The sequence below is a fragment of the Balaenoptera borealis genome (assembly GCF_965194805.1).
Source record: "Balaenoptera borealis genome assembly, chromosome: 2".
NCBI classification, from domain to species: Eukaryota; Metazoa; Chordata; class Mammalia; order Artiodactyla; family Balaenopteridae; genus Balaenoptera; species Balaenoptera borealis.
In genome coordinates, this window is record NC_138867.1 from 175,699,674 (window position 1) to 175,718,720 (window position 19,047).

Below are 19,047 nucleotides of genomic sequence, written 5' to 3' on the forward strand. Positions count from 1 at the left end.
CCCACTGGGCTACTGATCCCTTCCCCCAGGCCTGGGACTGCTAGGGACTGAAGCCACGTGGTACCCACCCCTCCCCAGAGTTTCAGGCTGTGGGACCTTAGCTGAGTTATGCAGATGCGAATTTCTGCTTTGAATCCAAAGAGACAGAAAGAAAACTCAGCAAGAAGCTGGGCTACCCCCCACGCCACTCCCCAAACCCCTCTGGGGACAAAAGCTGTAGCCTGGCATCCTCCCCCACCCTCCAGGACCCACACAAAAACCTAAACAATTGGAAAAATGGCCAGATCCCAGGTCTGTGCTTGTGCCAGTGCCAGCCACGGGGGTTCACCCGCTGGGCACGGTACCCATGAGAAGGCCAGCTGGACTCTAGCACCGGAGGCAGGGTCTCTTGGGGGGTCAGGATTTCCCATAGGAGGGACCGACAGAGTGGGGATGTACCTCTGCATGAGGTGTTGGTGTCCTTGGCTCTGCTTGAGCTGGACCCTCCAGGGGCCTCAGGAACCAGCCTGGAGTCACAGGACCAGGTGGGGGCAAGAAGGGACCTGCCCCTGCTATTCTCAATATCGCCTCTTTTTTTGTCCTATTTCAGTCCTGGTTCCTCTGATAAGATCGACAAAAGAAATGGCAAAATGAAAAGAAGAGGTTCCTCAAAAGGGGGGAGAAGAAATTTTGAGACGTGGAAAAATCCCCCAGCCCAGCCCAGCCCAGCCCCACCGAAAAGCAAAAATTAGACGTCGTCAGCCACTCAGCCCTTCTCTCCTCCAGCCCGGGGACCCCTGCAGGCCCCCAGAAGCAGCTCAGTTCTCGGAGAGCCTCAGAAGAGGTCTCGGTGGAGCTGTGCACCAGCAGCCAAGCAGAAAGAAACATGCAAAACGGACTCTGTCAAGTAGAGGACAGAAAGAAAGGATGCAGAACTGCCTTCCTCCCCCCACATCCCGTCCCGGCCTTCTGGGGAAGGAGCAAAATCCCCAAACAAAGCAACCAGCACAATTCTGAAGGGGCCTGTCCCCCACCCTCACCCTTCCTAGGGGAACCCCACCCTCGACTAGGGCCGGAGCTTCACTAGGGAGCTCAGAGGACCAGCTTGTAAAGATGATGGGGTGCAGATCCAGAGGGCTCTCCCCTCCAGACTCCACCCCCTCCCTCCCTCACTGCCTTTGCCTCTGGCTTCTTCCCCCAGCTGCTCTGGACTGGGTGAGGCAGGGTAGCCTCGATGTCCCTCTGCCCCACCCTCGGGCTAGAAGCCCCCCGACCCCGGCTGGGCAGGGGGCATCTCCCGGAGCTAGTTTTGTGCTCCCAGAATGGAGGGTGTTCTACCACCCGACCCTGAGCTGCAGGGGCAGTTCCCCGGGCCCCAAACCCCTCTGTACAGTCCATAGGAAAAGGTCGGAATGCTCTAGACAGCCCATCCCAGCCTGGGACAGGTCCCCTCTTCCCCCTCTCCCAAGGCAGGCCAGGAAGGTCACCATCCTGACATGCTACAAGTGAGGGGAGGTGGGCCCCAGGTTGCCCCCACACCCCAGCCCCGCATGCAGGTGCCCTCGCTCCGCCCCATTGGTCCCTGCCCCTGCCCCTACGCAGACAGCCCTGCTGTGGCCGGGCCGGAGAGTGGAGCAGAAAGGGGACCCCGGAGTCGAGCGAGGAGGACGAGGCAGCCGCCACTGCTGTCGGCTAAACCGCCACCTGCGCTAGGTAGGCGTCCTGCTTGCCGACTTTCAGTTCCTTTGGAGGGTGTTGGGTGTCGTCCTTTTTCAAAAGTGTTTTGGAGCTTTCTCTGCCCCCCCTTTCCCCCCACACCACCCCCATGGCCACTTCTCTCTGGATTTCAGCTGTAATGTCTTTACTCTTTATTTAGGGGTGGGGCATTCATTGTTTCGGTCTTTTGCTGTTGCAATTGGGAACTCCTCCATTTGAGCAACTTGGGAACAATTTGGTTAACACACCACAAGAAGTAGCTCTCCCCCACCACCACCACAGCCCCCTCCTCCCCCAAGGGATGGTTGGGGGCCTGTCCAGAGGGTCTTCAGAAGCCCCCCTGGGAGGGAGGGGAGCAAAAGCACACCCAGCCCGCCTCCAGGGTGTGACTTGGCCCCTCTGGCTTGTCTTTCTGTGCCTTACTCCCTCCTCCCTGCATCTTGGCCCCCTTCTGCAGTCCTTGTGCCTCTCTCTCTCTTTCTCTCTCCTTCTTAACTGTATGAAAACACAAAGCACAGGTCAGGATCCTCTGAAAGTCAATCAACCCAACGTTGCACCACATAGGGGTGGGTTATGGGCTTTATTTATTGTGAATCTAGTTTGTGAGGCTGTGGCCCCAAGCAAAGGGAGGGAAGGAGGGGAGGGAGGTGGCTGGGGAGGAGAGGAGAGCTCTTACCTGGGGCAAAAGGGGCCAGCTTGAGTGGTGCCTCCTCCCCAGCTGGAAGCCACAAGGTGGCTGGCCCCAGGGGTGGCTTTTGTTGGAAGTTGAGCGAAGCCCCTCCCCCATCCGCGTGCAGCCCTCGAGGAGGACCGGGTCTGAGAAGCAGGGGATAGGGGAATCCGCGGGAGCCTGGGGGTCGTGGGGAGTAGGGCGGGGGGTGGGGGGCCGGGTGGGCCGGGCGTGACGCGCGGTCAAAGTGCAATGATTTTTCAGTTTGGTTGGCTAAACAGGGTCAGAGCTGAGAGGGGAGCAGAAGGGACCCCTGCCCCCCTGCCCGGCCGCACACGCCGCTTCCCTCGAAGACAATCGGGGCCGCGGGCGCGGTGGGCCCTCGGGGGCGGGGGTCTGCGGGGCGCCCGCCCAGGCGAGGTCGGAAGCTGCAGGCCAGCTGGGCCGGGGCGGGAGCGCGCCCTGCAGGGCTGCCGGGGTGGGCACGGGGGTTGGGGGCCGCTCCTTTCCTAAGTGTTGTTGTGAGGGGCAGGCGAGGGGCGACGAGGGCGACAGGAGATGTGGGGACGTGTTAGAAGAGAAAAAACCCACAAAAAATATATATGGGGGAAATGAACTTTTTTTTTTTTTCATTGAACCAAGTGCAATGCATCAGAGAGTTTTCCTATCTTTGTATGTTAAGAGATTAAGAAAAAAAATTCTATTTTTGTTGTAATGTCCTCGCGGCTCTGGGGACGCTAAAAGAACCGGGCCTGCCCCGCCTTGTGCGGGGGTAACGAAAGCTGAGTGTTTTTTCCTTTTTTTTTTTTTTTTTTTTGTTCTTTTTTTTTTTTTTTTTTTTTAAGTCGTTTTCCTGCGTTGACGAGGATGATCTGGGGTTTTTATTTGTTTCGTCGTTCGTTCTCGGTTTCGGTGGGAGGGCTGAAGGAAACGTTCACATTTTAGAATTGAAAAAAAAAACAACACCTCGACATTAAAAAACCAACACAAGATCAAAAAGGAAAAGGACGAGAGAAAATTATTTTAAAGATAATTCAACATAAAAACCCTGGTGCTTCTTACATTATAAAGTACGTTTTAAAAAACCCACAAACTATTATACATAAGTTTATGAATCAATTAAATATCCTGCACTTGTTAGGAACACGCATATCCCTTCTTTGTTGAGTTTAACGGAACGGGACAGCGGCGTGCGCCCGGCGGCGGGCTGCTCTGGCCGCGGGTCTCCCCGGGCGTCCCCTCCCCGGGGCCCAGCGCCCCCTCCTCGCCCCATCCCCGTCCGGGCCCGGGGGCGCGGCGGCGGGTCCCCAGCCCCTCCCCCGCAGAGGTCAATGCCAACGAACAAACGTCCCCTCCCTCCCTCTCCAACCCGAGCGTCCTTCTTTGAGCCAGACGCCAACTTGACCCTCACCAGCATTATCAGGAGCGCGCTCAGCAAGTTGGTAGTTTCTCCCCTCCCCCCGCCCCACCCCCCCCCCGCTTCCCTGGCGCCCGCGACTCAACATCACCCTCCCACCCCCACCCCGGTCACCCTCCGGGGAGTACGGGGAAGGCTCGACGCTCCAGGACAGGACCAGCCAAGCTGACAGGTCGATTCGCCCAGGCCCGCGCACGCACGCACGCACGCACACGGCCCCGCACACAGCCCCATCCTACCCTGCAACCAACCCCGTCGACTGCCTTACACACCCGCCCCCGCGCTGGCCGGCCGACCTAGTGCCTTGTTCTCACCCCCGTGCTGGCGGAGCGGACGCCGCGCTCTGGGTCCCAGAGGGGCCGGGTGGCTCAGACGACCCACCACTTCCCCACCCCGACCGTGCTGAACGGACACCCCCCACACACACACGAGAGAAAATAAAGGAGCAATAAAGTCACGAGAACTTTCGTCCCCCAATCGAGAGCCCGAGGGGCACCCCAGCCCCGCCTCTGCTCCCCCCACCCACCCTTGGGGCGCCCCCCTCCCCCCGCAAGCCAGCCTGGGCCAGCCCCGCTTCGGCCCCGGGAGATCCGTGCGCCCGACCAGCACCAGCATCGCGGACCGCAAAGGCCGCCCGTCCCGTCAAACAAGTTTCTTCTTAGGCTAAGAAACGCAGTATATACGAGTATCTCTATATATAGTACTAATGGATTTGGTGTGCTTCCCCCTTAGCGTCCCCGTCCCTCCGCTCCTCTTCCTTCAGCCTGGTCTCCCCCTCTCTGCCCTCCACCCCCGTCTCTGCACTGAGATACATAAGAAACAAGGGTAGTTTACTGTCTGTTTTGTTTTCTGGGTTTTCAGTGTCCTAGCGGAATGCAAGTAGGCAGCCAGCCCGTACGTTCCCTCTCCGCCCCGCCCCACCCCACCCCGCCCCCGTCACTGCGCTTCTGTTATACCATCTTTGCCTGACTCTCTCCGGCTTCTCCATTGAATGGCTAATGTGTATGTGAAATAAAGAAATAAAGAAAAACAAAAGCAAGAGCGCCTGAGCCTTCGCTAACGCGATCGTGCGGGACAGTTTCGGGATGGGTGGGGTGGGGCCACCGCATGGATTCTGCGCCTCTCTCCTCCCGCCAGGCCGGCGGCCGCCACCGTCGAGGAGCGCGTATCTCTTAGTCTCCGGGAGGGGGCGCCGGTGAGAAAGGAGTAGGCTCTCCGGTCCCTCCCCACCTCCCTCGGTGACCCCAGCACGGAAAAATGCGGCACCACTTGGGTCCGATGACCGCTCTGACGTGTTGGTTCCCAGACCCCTCCCCCGGGAGGGGTACGCGGACAAGGCCACTTCCAGCGGGCGGTGGGCGATAAAAGGGTCTGCAGGGCCCCTGGGGGCGACGGTCGCCCTTCCAGACCCCCGGGCCCTTTCCCCTGTAGGGGACTCTTCACTGGTCCTTCTTCGGGGGAGTCATCTCCGGAGCAGGCGCTGAGCATCGTCCGCCCCTTCCTGGACGGCCCTGGGCTGAGTTCCCAGTGCCCTTCGGCTCAGAGGCGACACCATGTAGGTCATCGCACCTCCGGACTCACAGCCGCTTTTTCTGTCTTGATGGGTCGGCCCGCCCCACCGGGGCTGCCATCGGGGCCGCCTGGGGGCGCGGGCTGCGGGCGCGCCACCACCTCGGCCCTGCGACAAGGCCCGCGGCGGGCGCCGTCGTCCAGGGCTCGGTGCGCCGGCCGTTTGCGGGGCCCTGGAGGGGCGGAGCCTGCGGCCAGAGCCGCTGCCTGGTCGCGCAGCAGCCGCACCAGGAAGCCGATGTATTTCATGGCAAGGCGGAGCACCTCGTTCTTGCTCAGCTTCCGGTCGGGCGGGTGCGTTGGCAGCAGTTTCCTGAGCTCGGCGAAAGCGCCGTTCACGTTCTGCTGCCGCCAGCGCTCCCGACTGTTGGTGAACACGCGCCGGGCCACCTTCTGGGGCTGGTGCCCTGAGGACGGGAGTGGCAGGGTTGGCGCCATGGCTCGGGGGAGGCAGGCACCCCCACCTGCCCTTACTCCAGGCTCCCAGCACCCTCATGGGACTTCAACCCCGGCGGGGGGCTGGGGCTTTCTCCACCCAAGGGATACACACGTAGGATCCACGTGTAGCTCTCCTGCCAGTGAGCAGCCCCCGGAGCCCCACCTCTAAGCTGCCCAGACAAGGACTATCACAGGCCCAAGCTGCAGACAACTGAAGCCTTCTGTACCTCTGTCTACACCTTGATGTCAACGGCTGAAATTCTCTAGGGAATGTGGCTGCCGGTCCCGGGAGCTGTCCCTATGGTTCTCATTCTCATTCTGAGAGTTTCTCTCCCTGTGATTGTGGTGCTGTTCATGTCTCAGGTGGCCTTGTGAACTCCTGGTATATCTAAATGGCTGTGGTGTGTGATCATTGCCATGTGGTTGTTCTTGTGTGGCTAATTCCTGTGTGGCCATGGACCTCAGTGGCTGTGGTTGTGTATCTGTCTCCTGTGTGGTTGTGGTCCTGTGGCTCTCTCTTGGACGGCTGCTATCCCGTGGCTGTTTCCTGTGTGCCTGTGCATGTGCGTGGCTGTCATTTTGAAGCCCCCATGCCATGCTGTGTTTTGCCGTGACTCTTTGTGGCTCGTTGGGTGGCTGTGCTTGTGTGGAACTGGCCGTGGGTCTGTGGTTTTGCACGTGGGTGTAACCTGCCTGAGTACTGAGCCCCTGTGTGGGCTGTCCTGTGTATGTCTGTGTGCAATGTCACATAACCTTTCCCTGTGGAAGGTTATGTGACAGACGTGGGCCCCAGCAGAGATGGCTGGGCGAACACAAACCCGTACTCACCCTCAGCCAGCTCCAGCTCACAATGGCTTGGTCTCCGCTTCAGCCGGCTGCTAGGGAAGATGCTGAAAGGTCCTGCCGGCCCAATGTAGAGGCTGTAAGGGGTCGTGGGTCACTAATGCCTTGTGGGTAAGGACCCTGACCCCGGATTCCCCCCAGGCCCCAGTCCCCCACTGACCTGTTGAGGAAGGGGTGAGGGTGGTAATGCAGGGCCAGGGGCGGTGGGGCGGTTCCCAGGGTGGAGAGTTGCAGCAGCGGGGGACGGAGGGTGCTTAGTTCCGTGGTGGCCATGGCTGCCCCTGGGGGCCTGGTGTGGCCCAGGCTGATCACTGGCACGCCAGGGGGCAGCCTGGGTGGCGAGGAGCCTCTGTGGCCCACCTCCTCCGCCTTTGGGGGCCCAGGCGAGGCAGGCTTTGGGGGTGGGGCAGGCACTGGGCTGGGGGCACACACCATCTTGGCCTTCTCGGTCATGGTGGGGCCCACCTCTGCCTGGGCCTCGGGCGGGCACATGGACCCCGAGGGGGTGCTCACCTGTGGGAGGAAGGAAGCCAGTGGGGAGGAAGGAATCAGAAGCCACTCCCCACCCTTAGCCCAACAGAGCCCTCAGATGGGAGGAAGAATGGAGGGGATGGCAGTTCAGTGGGCAAAGGCAGATGCGGGGTGGGCCCAGAAACTACCAGGACATGGGAGGGTGTCCAACACAAGGACAGGAGGTGCCCACTGAGGTGCTGGGCAGCACTGAGCTCAGCAGTGCTGCTTCTGAGCTGGTTGTGACCCATGAGGCCTTAGTTGTACAGCCCCTGAGCAAATTTCCCTCCTTCCAGAATCCCCTCTCGCCTGGAGCCTGGAGGGAAGGGCAAGGCAGGGAACCCATGATGGACCCTTTGACCACAGGATGCCCCTGTAACCCTCAGATCTGATCCCAAGACCCTTCATTGACACCATGGACCTTGGAATCCCTCCACGACTGACTGACCCTTCACTGACCACTGCCCCCTGGCTGACCATGTGGCCCTCAGCTATAACCCTGAGGCTCTTCCCATTGTCTCCATGTCAGACCCTGAAAGTCCTCCATAATCACTCCAGTGACCACGCCCCCACCCGCTGAAAATGTCCCCTTTACGAACCCTGTGACCCCACTGCTGACACTGAGTCCAGGTGCTAAACCGACTGCCCAACACAGAGTCGCGCCCCAATCCGCCCTCTGGCTCTTGTGTCCTCCCACCCTCCCCACCCCCCATCAGTATCCACCCCTTTGCCCCCTGCTCCCACATCCCCGTTCACTCTTGGCCTCATGGCCTGGCGTGTCCCAGCAATGTCTGGGATTCCTGGCCCCTCTGCCCTGTCTTCCCTAGCTAGGTCCTGGGGAAGCTGGCCTGGTCTTTCACTTAGTGGGCCCCCTAGATGAATGAAGGAAGGAACGAATGAATGAATGCAGGTGGGTCCGGGATCCCCCAATTTCAGGCCCACGCCACTCTTACCCCAGCACTGCTCCGGATGCCTGCTGATGGCCTTGACTCTGTCCTTCAGGTGCAGGATGCGGTTCCGACTTCAGGCAAGGCACCGCCACCCGCTCGGGCCTCTGCGCTCCGCTCCGTGCTGCTGGCAGCCGGAGGCCCTGTCTGGGCCGCAGCATCAGGCCGCCCCTCTTCCTTGGCTCCCAAGGGCCACCGCGGTGGTGGTGGCAACAGGGTAGGTCCCTCCAGGGAAAGTGAGCAGCTCCGGGCCGCCCGCCCTCTCCCCGCCCCTGGCGGCCAGGTTTCCTCCCTCTCACCCCTGGCGCAGCGGGCCGGGAGGATGCTGGGCCAGTGCAGATAAGGGCCCGGCTGCCTGGCCGCGCCTGATAAGGAGCCGGGCTGACCCCGGAGGAAACCAGCGGGCGGGGATCTCCTAGCGCGGGCCTCAAGTCCCCGCCCCCCGCCGGCACACGCAGGACTGACTGTCACCCCTCAAGGCCTCACCTTCCATCCCCCCAGGCACTGAAGGATCCCAGCCAGGGTGCACACCCCTAGGAGTGAGGTGCCCAGTTGCATGCAGAAGGGACACTGAGGCAGGGAGGGATGCAGTGGTCCCTATGTCACTTGGGTCTGTCCTCCAGCTTTGACTACCCCTTGCTGTGTCCGTGCTGATGGGGGTGGAGGAGAGCTCTTTCCGGCCCTGCTGGGGCCTCGTGACCCAGGGGCCCCCTTCTCCTCTCCTCACCCTGCCTGGTTCCTCTTTCTACAGAGTGCCTCCCCGCCTTTCTGCCAACCCCACCCCGGAGTGGGGCACTGACTGGAGGGCAGTTCTGACGGTTTGGCCTTGGGTGTCCAGCCTAGGCAGGTGTCTTGGGCCCCCCCTGTGCACTATCCACACCACCTTTCCAGGCCCAGGAGGGTGAGAGGAAGTTCCACAGCCGGGGGAGATTTCCTCTGATGCCAGAGCTGGCAGAACCTTCTAATAGGTGCCTCCTCAGCAGGTCCCCACAATCCTGGGCCTCTACGTCACAGGATCACATAGCCCCAACTCAGAGGTCCTTGGCCCTCATCCCACAGTGGGGGTCACTTCAGGGTGGACAGTGATAAAGAGGCATTGGGTAAATATCTTGGAATGGTGGTAAAGCTCAAGATCCTGCTGGACCTCACAAAGGGAGAGGTGCTGGGTACAACAACGTAAGCAGTGACAACACTGTCCCTTATCCCCAGCAACCTCCCACCGGGTCAGTCGTACTTTGCCCAGTGCATATCTGGGTGACTGCAGGAGCCCCAGGCAGGCCCTCAGCTGCCACCCAGCACCGAACTATCGCCCCCCTCTCAGGAATCAGGTGAAGCCCAGGACCCCACAAGCAACCTTCCTACTGTCCCAGGGAAGCAAGAGTACAGTTCTAAACAGACGAGTTAACTCTGGTATCCTTACAAGGTGGGTTCTGGAATTAGATTCATTTTACAGATGGGGATGAAGCAAGGTAAAGGGTGCTTGCAGGGTCCCACAGCTACCACGTGGCAGGCTGGGGATTCTGCCCCAGGTCTCTTCGTTAACGCTGCCACCCGCCCCTGCCCTGGGGGGGAGGGGTTGCAGCAGGCTGCCGGGTGCCTCAGTGTGCGAGCCCGAGGGGCCGCAGGGCAGGAAGCACCTGGTCTGGAGCGGATGCATGAGGCGCCTGGTTCCGGTCCGGCTTCCGCCACCGGGGCCCTGGGGGGAACTGGGCCAGAGAAACCAGGCAGCGAGGTGGCGGCGGCGGGGGCGCGAGTCTAGAACACCAGCCTGCGCGCGTGCCTGCGTCCAGGGGGCGCGCCCACGCTGGGAGGGTGGGAGGAAGGGGAAGGGGGTAAAGGTCCCTGCGGGCGTGAGCGCACGGCTGCCGCCCCGTGGCCACCTCGGGAACGGCAGGCGCCAGCAAATGGGTGGCTAAGCACCTTGCAGGAAGACGATTAGCTCCCCACCTCCCCAATACAGACAGAACACTCCAGTCAGAAACAATGACAACACCTCATTCAGGCAGGGACAAACACAGCCCAGATGCACAGAGCTCCCCAAGGGGGTTAAAACAGATGGACAGAGGAACAGACCCCAGACAAGCAGCTGAAGAGATGGACAGAGCCCCTCCAGCAGATGGACAGACACACCACAGGCAGCCTCCCCATTCAGACAAATGACAGTCAGGGGAAGGTGAAAAGTCTTTATTATTGGCTCAGTCTTTGCCTGGACCAGCAGCAGCCCCAGGCCCAAGGGGGTTCTGATCGGGGGCCTCTGGACGGTCAGTGGGGGTGGCTTCAGCAGTGGCCTTGGGTGTCAGGGGGCTATGCGAGTAGCAGCACTGGTCCCCCCGCTGACAGGTGCCCTGGTGGGAGTATGACGGGTGTGAATGAACCCCGGCCCGGAGCTCAGCAGCCTCCGCTGGGTTCCTTCCCTGGATGGGGAGCTCACTCCCACACACATGCCTGGCCCCAGTTCTCCCAGCCCTGCCTGCCCATTGGCCCAGCCCTGTTGCTGGGAGGAGAACCCATGCGTGCTTCAGTGGGGGCTGGGGGGCATCTCACCTCCTTGAACCTCTTGCAGGGAAATGTCTTGAGCTGGGCAGCCCGCTGGGCCAGGTCCTCATCCGGCTCCTTTCGCTTATTTTGGAGCAGCTTGCGTCTCTCTTCCATAGCTTCGCCTGCTGCCTTGCCTCTGTGTAGGGAGATGAGTAGCGGGGTCTCCATCTGGCCTCTGTGCCCACTCCCCCCAGCCAAGCCCCACCCCCATCCCACTCTCACTCACCCTGGCCGGGCGCGGGGCCGGGGACCCCAGTTGGCCTCGGGGTTGGCCTGGAAGCGCTTGAGTCCTCGCTGGCGGGAGCTGGGGTTGGCATCGTCCCGGATGGTGAAGTTGGCCTGCAGCCTAGGGAAATGAGGGTGGGGGCTGAAGGGCATCTGCCAGGCAGGCGGGCACACACCGCCCAGGCCGCCTGCCCACCTCAGTGCAGCTCAATGTGCTTTGGGAAAACTGTGTCTGCAGACGTCAGGTTTCTATCATTCATTTAATAAACATTTATCAAGTGCCTACGGTGTGCCTAAAATCTGCTGCCGGTAAAGCTGACATTCTAATGCACAAGACACGCAAGCAATGGGGCAAATCAGAAATCAGCAAATTATAATGTGTGAGGGCATGAGATTAAGAGTTTTGGGGAAAAGAGAGCACAGTAGAGAGAACGGGGAGTCTGGGAAGGAGTGCAGCAAGGACACCGGAAGAAGGTTCAGGGAGAGCCATGAGGGGACCTGAGGACGGCACTCCAGGCAGAAGGAAGAGCCATGCAGAGGCCCTGAGGAGCGGCTGTGCCTGGTGAGTTTGGGTGAGGAGGCCAGTGTGGAGCTGGGGCGGTGGACGAATGAGGACAGGGAAGTGAGGGGGGAGATGGTGCAGGGCCTGCAGATAGAACTGTTTCTAGTGAGTCAGGTGGGAGCCACGGAGGGTTCTGAGCAGAGGAGGGACGGGATCTGACTTGTGCTCACAGGTGCCCTCTGGCCGCTGTGGGGGGAACAGAATGTGTGGGGAGGAGAGCTGGGGGACCAGGGTGAAGGCCACTGCACTGGTCCAGGTGAGCAGTACTGGGGCCAGAATAGGGTGAGGGCAGAAGGGGAGGGAGAGAAGTGGATGGATTCTGGATCTCACTTGAAGAATGAGCATGTGTCTGTGAGGAGAAGGGTCTGTGTCGTCTACTTCCCGTGCCTGTGGGCAGCCGTATCTGTGCCATGCCCTTACCTGGGCTCCACACTGAGAATGCGGAATGCCGGACTGGTCTCCGACAGGCGCTCCCGCTTCACCGGACACTCCTTCTCCTGGGAGGCAAAGGTCAGAGGTCAGAGGATGCTGGCACTGACCATTCCCTGCCTTCCCAATTCCATCTGGTCAGGCCTGGCCTCACCCAGCAGCGCATGATGTCCCAGAGGGCCGAGGAGGGGGCATCCGTCTTCACGGCATTCTTACAGGCGTGGGAGAGGGAGACCCGGAAGCCAGCATGGAGGAGGGCAGACCTGGGGACCGGGAGGGATCGTGAGGGGGAGGGGAAGGCTGGACCCCAAAGTCGGTGCTGACCTGTGTGTGAGCGTGACCCTTGTTTCACGGACTGGCATGGCTGCACGTCTCCTGGTGACTTACATTGCCTGCATAATGCCAGCTACCTTAACAGTAAGACTATCCCCCTGGCCAGGGCTCATGGCTTCTAAGAGCTGTTCTAAGCCCTTGTGCATGAGAAGCCCTAGACCTGGGTTATGTTTGATCTCCATTTTATAGGGGACTCTAGTCCAGGAGGGACCCGACTTGCCCAAGGGCACCCAGGGTCAGGCACAGGCTCGGCCCCGGGCCCGGCCTCACCTCAGCTGCAGGAGCCTGGGCGTGCTGCAGTGGATGGTGCTGCTCAGCTGGTCCAGCGTGTAGTAGAGAGGTACATCCAGGAGCTCCTGCGAGAGGGGACGGCATGGGTGTGGGGCGGACCGAGGAAGGATGGCTGGGCACCAGCGGAGCCTCCTCCCAGTCACGGCGCGGTCCCCACCTCAGCGACGACGCTCAGGACCCCACGGATCCGCTCAGCGGTGTGGAAGCGGCCAGGGTTGGCGCTCACAGCCTCTAGGACACGGCCCACGAAGTCTAGGTCGTGGAGGGGCTCTGCCCACATGGGGCCACCAAGCTGTGGACACACAGGGACCAGATAAGCAGGGATCAGGACAGCCAGGACCCCCGCCTCCCCCTGGCCTTTCCCCCCCGCACCCCCGCCCAGCCCCACCTGGTGTCGCTGCCCACAGTGCTCACACTCTGGGGCCACAGGGGGACCGCAGGCTGCAGAGAACTTGACCCTGCACAGAGAAGGGTGAGGCTGGGGGTGGTGACCCTGGCTGGGATGCCCCCTTCACCTTCCTCCCCAGCTCACCCTTGCTCACCGGCCACCAGAGGCTCCTGATGCTTTGCCAAGGCGCTGGAGGTGGAACGCCCCGCAGCCCACACACTGGAACACCAGCGCCTGCTTGCTGTGGGAGACAAGGGTGGCCACCAATTCCTAGAATGGCCACCACATCCCAACTCTTCCCTCAGGATGACTGGGTCCCCATTGGGCTCCCCAAGGCAGCCTTCCCTCCCCCCGCCCCGGGAAAGGCCCCGTTACCTCCCTCATCCATCACCCTTCCCTGCCCCAGGCAAACCTGGCCGAGGCCTTGACCTTGGCCTGGCCGGTGAAGACACGAACAAAAACGCGCACGTAGAAGTCAGCGCTGATGCTGAGCAGCGGCACCACAAAGCGCTGGTAGCAGTTGGCGTGGAGGTCCAGGCTGTGCAGGACAATCCTCAGGGCCTGGCGTGGGGGACGGGTGCCAGCCATCAGTCCTGCCCCCACTGCCACCTCCCCTACAGGGAGCCACACGAGGTGCTCGCAAGTACAGGCTCAGGGCCGGCTCCCTGGGTTCTCAGCCCAGCCCTGAGTGACCCTTGGCAAGTGAGAGCCTCAGTTCCCTCATCTATGAGATCACACCAGTCTGTCTCTTTAAGGCCCTGGCACTAAATGATTAAGGAAGGGACTTCCCTGGCGGTCCAGTGGTTAAGACTCCACGCTCCCAATGCGGTGGGCATGGGTTCCATCCCTGGTCGGGGAACTAAGATCCCACATGCCGTGCAGCACGGCCCTCCCCCCAAAAAAAATGATTAAGGAAAGCACAGGCCCAGTAAAACCAAACCTCTTCTAATTAGCATTCTCAGCATGCCCCATGCTGTGTGATGTGGCACAAGGACCTGCATTCCTCTGGGCAGGATACTGGGCGCTGCAGAACTACTGGGGCCTTCTCCTTGCCAGAGGCTGCAGTAAGACTCTGACAGGGGAAAGGAGGCAGCATTTTCCAGACTGACCTGACAACAGGGTCCTTAAGGAACAAGGACAAGAGCTCTCCTTTCCCAGCCCCTCGACATAGCCAACCCTACCTTCTTGAATCCCCATAGCAACCTGGTGGGGTCTGGGTCATCATCATACCTATTTCACAGATGCAAAAACAGAGGCCCAGAAAAGGTGAAGTCACTTGCCCAAAGCCACCAGCAAAACTAGGACCTGAACCCAGAGCCAAATGCAAACCTGCCTTTAAAAAATAATTTTGTGGACAACCCTGATGGCACAGTGGTTAAGAATCTGCCTGCCAATGCAGGGGACAAGGGTTTGATCCCTGGTCCAGGAGGATCCCACATGCTGCGGAGCAACTAAGCCCGTGCGCCACAACTACTGAGCCCACACGCTGCAACTACTGAAGCCTGCATACTCTAGGGCCTGCGTGCTGCAACTACTGAGCCCGTGTGCTGCAACTACTGAAGCCCACGTGCCTAGAGCCCGTGCTCGACAACAAGAGAAGCCACCGCAATGAGAAGCCGCGCACCACAACGAAGAGTAGCCCCAGCTCGCCGCAACTAGAGAAAGCCCGCGTGCAGCAATGAAGACCCAAAGCAGCCAATAAATAAATAAATAAGAAGCATAAAATTAAAGATAATAATAATAATAATAATTTTGTGGGAGTTCCCTGGTGGTCTAGTGGTTAGGATTCCGGGCTTTCACTGCTATGGCCTGGGTTTAATCCCAGGTCGGGCAACTGAGATCCTGCAGGTCATGCAGCACGGCAAAAAAAAAAAAAAAAAAGAAAAGAAAAGAAAATTGCCAAGTTGTTGAAGTAGAGAATACTAGAAAGAATAATGTAATCACCCACTCTTATCCTGGGCAAAACTACTGCCTCACCCCACCCCCAAAGGACCATATTTGGCAGCCATGCTCTCAGGAACTATGCAGGTTAAAGAACGTGCTTGTTGGGACTTCCCTGGTGGCGCAGTGGCTGAGACTCCGTGCTCCCAATGCAGGAAGCCCGGGTTCGATCCCTGGTCAGGGAACTAGATCCCACACGCGTGCCACAACTCAAGAGTTCGCATGCCACAACTAAGGAGCCCGCCTGCTGCAACTGAGACCCAGCGCAACCAAAAAAATAAATAAATAGATGAATATTTTTTAAAAAAACAAAGAACGCGCTTGTCATCGAAATCCTGGGATGAATCTGGCCAAGCAGGTCTGGGGGTGGGAGGAGAGTTGGGAGGCCCCTCACCATCTCGTGGCAGGCCCGGCTCTTGAGGGCCATGGCCCCGTACTTGCTGTAGCATGTCTCCCCACTGTTCCCTGCCAGCACTGCCATGTCTGTGCAGGTCACACACAGCAGCCCTGTGGGAAGGGACCCGGCAGTGAGGACCCTCCAACACCCCAAGCCCTGCTCAGTACCTAACCCCCGCAACCCATCCCCACCCCGCCCTCGCATCAGGCTGGCCTCACCTCCTTCACTCACAGCCTGCACGGCTGCATCCAGGAAGGGGGCGGGGCTGCCATAGGGGTCCAGGTCAATGACGTCAAACCGCTCCGATGCCTTCTGGTGCTGGTACATCAGCATCCTAGGAGCGAGAGGGCCAGGTCCTCAGCCCCCTGCACCAGGGACCCGTGCTGTTCTCTACACATGTTCACTCATACAGTGTGATGGTTTTGGCCTGGACTTGGGGGCCAGCTGCCCGGCTTCAGATCCTGGCTTATCCATCTGCTAACTATATTAACTTTTCCTCCTTGGGTCTGTCTACCTATCTAACAGCGGCAATAATAATAGGGAATTCCCTGGCAGTCCAGTGGTTAGGACTCCGTGCTTTCACTGCCGAGGGCCTGTGTTCAATCCCTGGTCGGGGAACTAAGATCCCATAAGCCATGCAGCGCGGCCAAAAAAAAAAAAAACCCCCAAAACAAAATAACAGAAAAACAAAATGGCAATAATAATAGCCAATACTGACGTAGCACATATTTACCTGACACTGTTTCAAGCGGTTTATAAATGTATTAACTCATTTAATCACACAATCTTCAACAGATTTGAAACTATTGTTGTTCTTTGCAGGTGAGAAAATGCAAATGCTACTGACCATGTAATTTATAACTGCAACCCTTCCTTCGTCCATCTCTTGTACCCTGTTATTTCACCCCTGCCTCCAGCACGTCTCACCTCTAGTTTACTACACAGTTTATTTATTTGTCATGATTATTGGTTATCATCTGTGTTTCCTATTAGATTCTTTTTTTTAAAAAAAAAGATTTATTTACTATTTATTTATTTTTATTTATTTTTGGCTGCATCGGGTCTCTGTTGCGGCACGTGGGCTCTTCGTTGTGGTGAGTGGGCTTCTCTCTAGTTGTGGCGTGAGTGTTTTCTCTCCTCTACTTGTGGCGCGGGGGTTGCAGAGCGTGTGGGCTCTGTAGTTTGTGGCACGCGGGCTCTAATTGAGGCGTGCGAGCTCAGTAGTTGTGGTGTGCGGCCTTAGTTGCCCCCGCGGCATGTGGGATCTTAGTTCCCTGACCAGGGATCGAACCCGCGTCCCCTGCGTTGTAAGGTGAATTCTTTACCACTGAACCGCCAGGGAAGTCCCCCTATTAGATTCTAATATGGTCAAGAAAGCAAATATTTTAAATTCATTTATTTTCTGTAAAGGGTCAGGTAGTAAGTATTTTAGGCTTTTTGGGAGACATATGGTCCCTATCACATATTCTTCTTTTTCTAAACCTTTAAAAATGTGAAAAACATTCTTAGATGGCAGGCCATAAAAAAACAGGCTGTGGGCCTCGCAGGCTGTAGTTTGCTGACCCCTGCATTATGAACTCCACAAGGTCAGGGATTTTGTCTGTATTGTTTACCGATGCAGTCCTGACAGGAAGAATGGTGCCTGGGGACTTCCCTAGTGGTGCGGTGGTTAAGAATCTGCCTGCCAGTGCAGGGGACACGGGTTCGATCCCTGGTCCGGGAAGATCCCACATGCTGCGGAGCAACCAAGCCCGTGCGCCACAACTACTAAGCCTGTGCTCTAGAACCCTCGAGCCACAACTACTGAGCCCACGTGACACAACTACTGAAGCCTGAGTGCCTAGAACTCGTGCTCCACAACAAAAGAAGCCACCGCAATGAGAAGCCCGTGCGCCACGACAAAGAGTAGCCCCCGCTCCCCGCAACTAGAGAAAGAAAGTCCACGCGCAGCAACGAAGACCCAACGCAGCCAAAAATAAATAAATAAATTTATTAAAAAAAAAAAAAAAAAAGAATGGCGCCTGGCACTGGATATACACTGGTTCACTTGATTGAATAAAAGTACGAGAAGTTGAGTCTAAAATGGAGACCATAATGGTACTTATTTCCACCTCCGAGCACAAGCTACACAGCTATAATCAGTAACCCCTATAAAATACAGCAACCCCTATAAAACTGCTGTCCTTGTTTTATAGACAAGGAAACTTGGGCTCTAAGAGGCTAAGGCCACTCTCCCAAGGTCACAGAGCAAGACTATGACACAGCCAGGATTTGACCCCAGGGACCTTTGTTCCAGAAAGCACCTTCCAGCAGCTAGCCTCTACTGCCCAGCACCTACCGGGCATCTGCCTGGCTGGGCTGTACAAGGTGGGCCACATCGTTGAGCTGCACATTACGGTGCATGAGATCCACGGCTCGGGCAGAGGCGTCATTGGCAACCACGGATCGGAGCCCAGGCACCTCTAGCGCAAAGCGAATGGAACGTAGGCCGGAGGCTGCCAGGCCTTCCAGCACTCGCAGGCCTTCCTGTTGGAGTAAGCAGGGAGCCCCACTCACATCCATGCCTCCATCCTCTGCTGGGCACCAAGGAGCCCCCACTCCCAGCTCCAATTGCTCTCCCCCTCCAGGAGCCTTCCTTCTTTTACCACCCACTGGACTCCAGGGCTGCTACCTCCTACATTCAGGCCCCACCTCGCAGATATCCCGCACGGCAGCTGTTTGAGGTTGGTCTCCCGGGGCCAGGTTTGCACCCTCTTTCAGTTCAGCCTTGTCCTCCTCTTGCTCCAACAAGTCCACGACCACCTTTTGCACATCCTTCTCACCTGGCACCTTGACTGCAGCCATCCAGAAGCACAAGTTAGGGGATATCAAAGCGCCATCTGAGAAACCTGCCCCTACTCCTCAGAATACAGAAGATTCAGGGAAGAAAATCTTCCCCAAAGTCCCTGGAGAAAGGCAGAGGAGCAGAGCCCAGGGCCTGCTATACGGCGGGAGTCTTTCTGGAAGGTAAGGGAGAGAAGGGGCGGGGCAACGAGAGAGCTCTGCATGACACCCCTGCCCACCAGGAGCCTGGACCCCTACTCACTCTGGATTCCTTTGGCCCCAAGTTGAATGCGAGCAAACTCGGTAATCACAGCACATCTGCGGGAGACGGAGAGTCAGCTCACACCCCTTCATCCTCATAGACCCACTGCCCTCTGCCAAGCTGACCCCGGACCGTGCTCACGTCAGGTCCCGGTTGAACTCCTGCACTGGGTTGTAGAAAACTTCGTTTGCGCTGGGGAAGACGATCTTGGCGGCCCCCTCAGTGACCGTCGTCTCCTGAACCTCAGGTGGGCGCTCTTCTCCGCAGGGTTCGGTGCCATTCTCCATTGCCGCTGGATTTGGCGGCCCTTGGGGCTGCCCCTCCATAAACCGGGCTCTAGAGAAGCTGCGGGCGGAGCGGAGAGTCAGGCTTAGCCACAGAACGATCCTCGCACGGGACATCCGCGGGCGCCTCTGCCCGCCAAGCCTAGTTCGGAGGGCGGGGGAGAGAATAGCCAAAGCATCAGAGAGCTGCTTTCCTGGCCGGATGGCCTACACAAGTGTAAAGTAGGGACTAAGGAAACCCTGTGACCTCAGTAAATTGACACCACCCCCCGTCTTTGGAGGACTGTCCCTGAGAAGCCGGAAGCCCTCGAGCGGGCCCACCCATGGTCCGGATCCCTCCCCGCGTCGCCCAGGCCCCCCTCACCTTCTCTTGCGGCACCGAAAACCAAATTGGTCTCGGTGCACGTTTCCCCAGATTAGGACCTGGGCGCCGCCATGTTGGCACAGTGGGAGGGCAGATCATGTGACAGAATTTAGTCAATCAT

The 19,047-nt window shown here is 58.6% G+C and overlaps 3 protein-coding genes across 10 annotated transcripts in view; 1 reads left to right on the forward strand and 2 right to left on the reverse strand.

Annotated features, from left to right (window-relative positions):
- Nucleotides 1-3,328, forward strand: part of NFIX (nuclear factor I X) — a 96,864-nt gene extending 93,536 nt beyond the window's left edge. For all 6 annotated transcript variants that reach the window (XM_082379792.1, XM_082379793.1, XM_082379796.1 and 3 more), the window contains one exon: nt 590-3,328. In XM_082379792.1, coding sequence (XP_082235918.1) covers nt 590-604 — 15 coding nt within the window. In that variant the 3' untranslated portion in view covers nt 605-3,328. The remainder of the gene's footprint in view (nt 1-589) is intronic.
- A 1,490-nt stretch (nt 3,329-4,818) lies between these two features.
- LYL1 (LYL1 basic helix-loop-helix family member) lies at nt 4,819-9,842 on the reverse strand. The gene is made up of 4 exons (XM_082379797.1): nt 8,096-9,842; nt 6,793-7,145; nt 6,618-6,709; nt 4,819-5,758 (listed from the first exon to the last, which is right to left on the reverse strand). The coding sequence occupies exons 2-4, from the start codon at nt 7,122-7,124 to the stop codon at nt 5,343-5,345; spliced, it is 840 nt and encodes a 279-aa protein (XP_082235923.1). The 5' UTR covers nt 7,125-7,145; nt 8,096-9,842; the 3' UTR covers nt 4,819-5,342.
- Nucleotides 9,843-10,258: 416 nt separating this feature from the next.
- TRMT1 (tRNA methyltransferase 1) lies at nt 10,259-19,033 on the reverse strand. 3 transcript variants are annotated; one of them, XM_082379786.1, is made up of 17 exons: nt 18,927-19,033; nt 18,420-18,704; nt 18,279-18,334; nt 17,885-18,027; nt 17,532-17,719; nt 15,412-15,527; nt 15,191-15,303; nt 13,268-13,416; nt 13,010-13,096; nt 12,856-12,925; nt 12,625-12,759; nt 12,447-12,532; nt 11,998-12,106; nt 11,835-11,911; nt 10,854-10,973; nt 10,634-10,763; nt 10,259-10,434 (listed from the first exon to the last, which is right to left on the reverse strand). In XM_082379786.1, exons 2-17 carry the CDS (start codon nt 18,677-18,679, stop codon nt 10,285-10,287), a joined length of 1,989 nt encoding a protein of 662 aa, XP_082235912.1. In that variant the 5' UTR covers nt 18,680-18,704; nt 18,927-19,033; the 3' UTR covers nt 10,259-10,284. The 3 variants fall into 3 exon arrangements, with proteins under 3 accessions (XP_082235912.1, XP_082235913.1, XP_082235914.1); XM_082379787.1 differs by having other exon boundaries at nt 18,420-18,623; nt 18,927-19,020; XM_082379788.1 differs by lacking the exons at nt 17,532-17,719; nt 18,279-18,334; nt 18,420-18,704; nt 18,927-19,033 and having other exon boundaries at nt 17,885-18,022.
- Between the last annotated feature and the right edge of the window lie 14 nt (nt 19,034-19,047).